Consider the following 8,060-nt stretch of genomic DNA (forward strand, 5'->3'; position numbering starts at 1 on the left):
ATTATTATTATTATTATTATTATTATTATTATTATTATTATTATTATTATTATTATTATTATTATTATTATTATTATTATTATTATTATTATTATAAAAACGCGGGCGGCAAAATTGCATCAGGAAATGGCGGTCGTTGTTCTAGGTTAAGCGTCCTCGCTTTGTCCGTTACGCTACGCCTGATCGGGCCGCTGCTCTGTTTTATATAAACTCGACCGTAGGCCGCCCGTCCTGCTCGATTCCCTCTCTTCTTCAACCACCCCCCATCGCTCCTGATCTTCCCTACTATTTCCCGTTTCTATTATCCAGACATTGTGCATAGTCGTGCCCTAACTACACAGCCCCGCGGATATGCCGCTGCACCCGCCCGTCTTTTCTGCTGGACTGACATTGTTTATTGCGCCTGAGCGCTGCCTGGTACGGCTGCCCTGACCTGCTTCTCCAATCTATCTTATCTCATACTAACTGTACCGGTAGACACGACACGTCGACTACAGATCTGTACCTCGCTTTCAGCTTCCATAGCAATGGTCTCATGGTAATGCAGCGGTGCTCCCTCTCCCTGTTCCCACTCGACACGGAGACCAGATATCTGGCTAGACGTAACGACGCCCGAGATTACGCGCACATCGAGCTCAGACTAGGCGTCCGCGACCAAACCTAGCTAAATCCCTCACGTGCATCGAACTGTATCGGTCCTACATTTGGACGCCGCACGAATGGCCTCGGCCCCAAACCCCCTCGGAACACTGCAGTGCGCCCCCAAGTCATCTCCTGGTCAGTACTGTCCTTCTCGAGCAGTGTGAAGGGAGCTCATTGCACTTGCCGTGTGCATCGGCGCTGTGATTCAGGCCTCTCGCGCTTTCCATTGGGCCTGCCCCGTGGCTGTGCAATAGGAAGCTATAGGACAACGTGGCCACGACTCCTGAGAAGGGGCTGGCGTACCTCTCATCTGTCCTCTATGTTTCAGGCAGCCCGGTGACTGTAACGCTGCACTGCAACGAGCATGAGGCGCGACAGTGAAGGCACTGCAGGAGGCACGCTTATGCTAGCACTGTTCCATGATTGTGGCCGTCCCCAACACCGGCACGAACTACATTTGAAAAGTCATGTAGCTCCCAAGATAGCAATCATTAAGGACTTGTTGGTGGCGTGTGATATAATCACGTCTAGATGCGGCGTTGCTGGTATACTGAAAGCTGGACTCGTGCCGGACATACATGCAGGCATGGAGTCTGTCTCGTGTGTCGCATAATCGTCAAGGGGCTTTCCTAGCAAAGTATCGCTGTCTGGTTTCCTCAGCTGATATGCGACTGAAACCCCGCTAAAGATCCAAGAGAGCAGATTGGGAATGCTTGCTCGCTCGATGTGATGGATCTATTGGCTAGCAATGCAGTATTGCCTCTACATGACACGGCTTCCGGACCGGCGCGTGAGAAGCATCCCTCCAGAGTCCGCCTGTCGACACAGCCACTTCCAATAGTCTGCGGCATTAATGGCATCAATTTAGGGCATCGCGATCGACACGCCGATTTGCGTTCTTAGGTGGAAGCGATGTGGTAACGTATCGTTGCATTGTCCACGCTTCTGTTCTGGACGGGCCTTGAGGGAGTCAATCACAGGGCGGCAGTATCGTCTGGCGAGCATTTAAGAACCGCAAGGTCCCCTTCAGTATACCGAGCATTTCCTTCTAACATGGCTAACTCGGGTATATTCAATGCGTCCTCGTCTAACCCTTATTCTTTCCAATTCGTACCTTACTCTGGACCACCTTCAGCCAAGCCGCGAAAGGTAGCAATGACGCGTGACAATAATAATCCTACACGCAGAGCCCGATCCGTCATTAGTCCTGCATCCGGCCATGCCGTGTCCCCATTGCAAGGATCGGTCCATGTGGGCGAAGTGGCGTCGCAGTCGGTCACTGGCGTTTTCGATTCCTTGCAGTCCGGTACAGTGTGCTTCACATTTGAAGGAAGCGTCGAAAGCGATACAGTGCACACGACTCAATATGGCCTTCAGGCTAACGCTTCTCGTAGATCCTGTGCACAGAAATCATGACCCACCCGAACCTCCATCAAGCCCAATACATCCAGAGCAGAAGGGGGCGGTCGAGGCTTCTGATACATATGAACCTGATAGCGGCCATGGTATGTATCATAATCCGTCAAACTTTCATGATTTCATTGACTGTAGCAGTTGCTCCTTACAGTGGAAATTGCGTCACGGAACAGCAGTTACACCATGAAGATGAGTGGGTAGATGAAGCAACCCGTACCGAAAACGAGTCTTGCCAGCACGTGAGCGAAAGCCCTGGTCATACGGCCCTCCCCAGAACTGGCGATAGCCCAGGTGAGTCTTAGTTGCGCCCTCTGTCAAAGGTGCCTAACACTACACTAGATTATCCAATCTCCATTGGATCCATTAAATCAGACGACTCTCTGTCTCCAGTGGAGGTATTGCTTAAACGGCGACGAAGACATGGACACAGCGTAAGCGTCAGCTCCGATGTGAGTGGTATCAACAATTTCCCCACGGATCGCGACCTGGCTGGCAGTTCGACAGTAGAGAATAGAGAGCCGAAACGCCTGGCGTCTAACACGGACAATCGAGCGTCGTCTTCTGACTATACCAAATCGCCCGATCTGACGTGCATTTCTCCACGCCCGGGCGAGACAGCTATTGTGGAGAGTGATGGTTGTGGATATTTTCAGAGTGAAGTCAACCCAATAGCGTCAAAAGTCGGGAAGGCAGTAGTAGGGGGCGTGAATGTCATACCCGAGACACAAGAAGTGCAAGAGGACGATCCGAAGAGCTGTCGCTGGCACATCCACGAGACCAACAAACATCTCTACGCGAGTGCTTCAGTGGCAAGGCATACGAAGCGAGTCCGTCAAACGAGCGAAGAGCCTGGAGTTCGTCCCAAAAAATGTCATCGACCACTAGCACCATTGCCTACAACAAGCTCGCAGCCGACCCCTGGATGTCGGCAACAAGCAGCTTCTCAGCTACATCTGCAACACACAGCTGGCTGTAAGGCTATGGAGGAAGAGATTCCAAAGGCCACCGTTACGCGACTTGCTAGGGATTCGAATGTGAATTCGATCTTAGCCATCACCCATACTCGCCATCGCCTTGACGGGACCCTCTATATCTCAGCCATAATGCGTGCAGACCGGATTATGGGGTCATGGGACAGGGTCAAGGCCAGCTTGGCGGCCGCAGCATCAGTGGCAGATCCTAGCACCCTTACGGTCACGGTCACGGACTGTGAACCGGACGATTCTCTCGGAGAATGGCCAGACTTGGTCCTGGTCACTGCTAAACGGGGAGGAACGCAGTGCTCTGTGCAGGACTGGACAGGGGACCTGGTCGGTAAAGAGAGCGACCAGGACAGCGATTCTGAATCAGATTGCTCGTCCAAAGGATCTCAGTATGTGCCCAATCAGCCGCGACGCACCCATGAGCGATGGAAACCAGAGGATGATGCGGTGCTCAAGACATGGTCGGGAAAACGGGGTGATATCACCAGAATTCAAAACTCACTCGGATCAAAGCGTTCCTTGGGCGCAATCCAGATCCGCATTCACAAAATGAATAAGTCTTGGCAAAAGGGTGCCAAAAGAGATGAAGATGTCTAGCAACGCGCAAGGAACTCGACCTTTCGCTATAGTCAATACTGTGACACCATTCGCAGCGGCTTAAGAACTCTGTATGTAATGCTGCGCAGCCGAGTACGTTGCTGGCGAAGTGGTCTTGTATAACGACATTCTTCTTGCTTTGACCCACAAGTCTCAAATCTATGCCGGCCTGGAAGAAATTTAGTTATGTCGCATGTATCTGGCTATCCCCGCTTCGCAGAGAGCTGAAGAAGCTTAATTTAGCTTCCAGAGGGTTATCCTATAGTAATCTTCTCTTTCCATTTGAACACTACTTAGAATAACTATTATAAGGGCGAGATGTAAACCTTCACTAAGCTTAATAACATACTATGTAGTAAATATAGCATAGGAAAATCATTACAAGGGGAAGACGCTACCTTCTTGCCCAGAGGCGGGTTCCTGTAAGCCAACTATTGTAGAGAATTGTAGCGATTGCGGGATTGCGGATTATTATTATAGGTTTATTACTGCATGCATTGTAGAAACCCATGTCTGCTCATGCCTTACTTTCTAGGCTAAGACCACTTCACGGAATGGGTCGTCCCATTTGTTTTAGTTATGCTTCTTACGAGTAATCGATAGGTTTGCTTTTACTACTACCGTCCTGCCTTTAGGGAGAGTAAAATTAGAGTTGTTTGTCCTAAGAAGAGTAGTTTATCGTTACCGCAATTTGATCGTCGAAAGTTAAGGTAGGTAAGACAGAGCAGGCTGTAGCACTACGCAGGCTATAGCACTACGCAGGCTGTCGGCCGGCATTTTTCCGTGACCATAAGCAATATGGAGGGTAGCAACGCGAACAGCATAACTTAGCTATAAAATGCCGTCCGAGAGGCAGGGCTGTAGCACTACGCAGGCTGTAGCACTACGTAGGCTGTAGCACTACGCAGGCTGTAGCACTACGCAGGCTGTAGCACTACGCATAGCACTATACGCAGGCTGTAGCACTATACGCAGGCTGTAGCACTATACGTAGGCTGTAGCACTATACGCAGGCTGTAGCACTATACGCAGGGTAGCACTACGCAGGCTGTAGCACTACGTAGGCTGTAGCATTACGCAGGCTGTAGCACTATACGCAGGGTAGCACTACGCAGGCTGTAGCACTACGTAGGCTGTAGCATTACGCAGGCTGTAGCACTACGCAGGCTGTAGCACTATACGCAGGTTGTAGTACTACAGGGGTGTTTGAAACCTCAGGTGAAGGTCATTTTTTGACCTTTTTTGACCTTTTTTGACCTTTTTTGACCTTTTTGACCTCCAATCCACCGAGTGTTTGAAATCGTATCCCACCTCCAGCTTAAAACCCGAGCTGATGATCAGGGTATACACACTAAGCGGCACTAAGAGAACCGGTCGACGGGGTGGCTTAATCTAACTATTTAGAGTATACTCGGAGGTCAAAATCGACATTTTTCGACCTTTTTCGAGGAGCAAGTATTTTTCGCATGTGGAAAAACTCGAATCTATTCGTTTTCGCCAAAACTTCGGTAAAACTAAGAAAAACTAAGAGAAACTAAGGATTTAGTATAGCTGGACGCCGTCTCAACGCTTAAAAATAAGGTTATTCTAGAGGTCAAAAATCGACCTGAGGTTTCAAACACCCCCTACGTAGTTAGGCTATACCCGTCCCACGCACTTCGGAGTTGTAACCTCCGAATAGTACGTAAGTCCTTCCTGTGACTAAAGGAGGGGGTCAGAATTCCGGCCTTTCACTACGAAAGCGAGGCTGCCAAGAACTTACTGAGCTTCCTGCGCGCCCTGTTGCTCTCATCACTGCAAGGGTTAAGCAACTCTACTCGACGGATCGAAGCAGCAGCCGTGTCCGTCTCAGTTCATCCTGTCTCCGGGACTCGCGCCACTCGCGCCTTCTAGGTCCGCTGGCCATGCCTGTATAGTGTATGTCTCCTAAGCGCTCATTGAGGAGGCTTGTAATAGTCCTGTCATGTAGATCTTATCCCCAGAGTTGCAATGCTGCAATCCGAATCCATTCAAGCTCAATCTGAGCTTAAATTTTGATAGGGGATACAACCTCAACCTAGGAGTCAAAAATGATTGCCAAGATGGTACAATCTTCATCCGATTGGTCAGATTGCATATGTGGATTGAATAAAGTGGGACATACATCTAAATATAACCTAGGGCCTTATTTTAGCTAGATTTAGGTATTATGAGAGCCTTAGGTAGGTAGCCTTGGGTAAATTAATCGTAGCCTTAGGCAGATGTATAGTAGCCTTAGCCAGATAGATATAGATCTACCTAATATATGCCCCACTTTATTCAATCCACATATGCAATTTCAATCCCTTGGCATAGATTCCAAGCTCAATCTATACTTTTAGGGTGACTAATCATACAATTCTAATCTAGGACCTCAAATTGTATCCGAATGTAGATGGTCATGTCTGCAATAGAGTAGTACATTGATGTAAGAATAATCATAGCATATATCCTAAGCAAGCTTTCGAATTCCAAATTCGAATTACTTTGTAACCTAATCTTCGAGCCTAGTCTCTGGTCCCGCCCCGTCTCCTGCTTCTTTATCTCATCGTTACAACTTTGGGAAGTGACGAGCGGGAAGGGGTGGCACTGTTTGCAAAGTCTGCACATCACCCATCACGCAGTTATATTTCCTCTCATGCTATCACAGGACCAACAAGCAACGAAGCAGTATCCAGGCTCTATAGCTAACTATGCGTTCTAGCTGCATATATCTACGACACTACTTCCAAGATGCGGCTTGGAGCTCCAGATCAGAGCTGCCAGTCTCTAATACACGACTTGAATTCTTTTCACTTTTCACTTTTCACTCCTCAACTTTTGTTCCTGGTGCAAGACCCTCTCATCTTTGCAGCTATCCGCATAATGTTCTACGATCATGCCGCCGCACGGCATGTCTCATACCAGGAAAGGCTGACAAGCTTTTGCCTCAATTGGAGATTAGCGAGCCCACGCTGGTATCTATGCTCCGAACAGCGCGGTATGCTGCCTTTCATCCGCAAAAGAATCCATAGTGATCCACAATCTGACACACCAACTTTAGGAAGACGCACAGCTTGGTCGGGTCTTATAATCATCGGTTGACTTTTATTCTCATGTCGTTTCTGGTATGATAGCAACTATATCAAAAATGCTGAGCATGAAGCCACCGAGTTCGCTCTGAAATATCTTGAATATAGCCTGTCAAACAACTTGGAGATGTGGGCCATGGCAAGGGAGGGTGGAAATAGGTGCGTGGGACGGGTAGGCCATGATTTAGAGTAATTGGAACGAGATTGGACCGTAGTGTGACGGATTCGATGAAGCTTGGCCCGAAAAACCAGTTCTAGCGTTGGTCATCGCAGAGGCGGTTCAGAATCTTAGTAGGATATAGCAGAACATCTTACAGTGTCTGTCTGTTTGCGCGCACATAGCTGCCGTACAACGTCTGCAAGAAATTTTGAACTTAATATATCTTGATAAAGCATAGTGTTCGATTCAAGTAGGAGATGATGCTGTTCAATTCGAGAGCTTGTTGATGCGAGACGTTGCAAGTATTGTCGAGTGGCTGGGCTCTGCAGGGAGCCCGTCGATGGCTGTATATTCGGTGATGACTATTGTGATCGGGTACTTGGACTTCGTCGTCATGTTCCGCTTCGCTTGATTGACTAGATGGCTGCCATCCGCTTTGACGGACGCGCTGTGATCGTGACTTGCTCGCAGGGTGTGTTGTCCAGACGCGTTGTGACCGCGACAGCAGCTAAGCAGGTGCAAATGGGCGTTGGGGGACGCGCCACGACCTGTAGCGACTATCGCGGCTACAGGCACGCGTATTCTGATGCTTTATTTCGACTGAATTCCAAAAATTTGCGTTCTCGCTGTGTTGTGCTTTTCTACTGGAAGAGGGTTCAGGCTAAATAAATGGGACGACCCATTCCGTTCTTGATTAGTCAGCGTCCTTCCAGCAATGTCAAAACTGCGCGCGAATTGTAGAAGTCTGCGAGCATCGATAATATTCAATTTGGGCGCATTTGTGTGACCAATTTATTTGCTACCGTGTAGGCATGTGAATGGGCCTACTTCTGCACATCCATGTCATAGTCGAGCCGATTACTTCAAATGTTCAAGCATGTCGCGCACTGTGTGGCTAACGGCTGTCCTCAATACTGAGCAACGCGTTCACGAGCAAGTTCGACCGAAGTCACTGGCTGAAGTGACGCATAATTCCGCAACGCGACAGGGAACCGTTTCGTCGAGATACTGCCGAGCATTAGATGTCCAAGCATTAGATGTCCAAGCATTAGATGTCCAAGCATTAGATGTCCAAGCATTAGATGTCCAAGCATAGATGTCCAAAGGACCAAAACCTACAGATTTCGCGAATTGATTTCGAAGTGGAAGAACTATCTTGTTGTAGACTACACT

The 8,060-nt window shown here is 48.6% G+C and overlaps 1 protein-coding gene across 1 annotated transcript; it reads left to right on the plus strand.

Moving 5' to 3' along the window:
- Positions 1-1,695: 1,695 nt before the first annotated feature.
- Positions 1,696-3,638, plus strand: EJ05DRAFT_490517 (uncharacterized protein; the record flags this gene model as incomplete). Its single annotated transcript, XM_033745887.1, has 4 exons — positions 1,696-1,948; positions 2,037-2,147; positions 2,194-2,349; positions 2,398-3,638. 4 exons carry the CDS (start codon positions 1,696-1,698, stop codon positions 3,636-3,638), a joined length of 1,761 nt encoding a protein of 586 aa, XP_033595362.1.
- Between the last annotated feature and the right edge of the window lie 4,422 nt (positions 3,639-8,060).

Source organism: Pseudovirgaria hyperparasitica, assembly GCF_010093815.1.
Source record: "Pseudovirgaria hyperparasitica strain CBS 121739 unplaced genomic scaffold EJ05scaffold_26, whole genome shotgun sequence".
NCBI classification, from domain to species: domain Eukaryota; kingdom Fungi; phylum Ascomycota; class Dothideomycetes; order Acrospermales; family Acrospermaceae; genus Pseudovirgaria; species Pseudovirgaria hyperparasitica.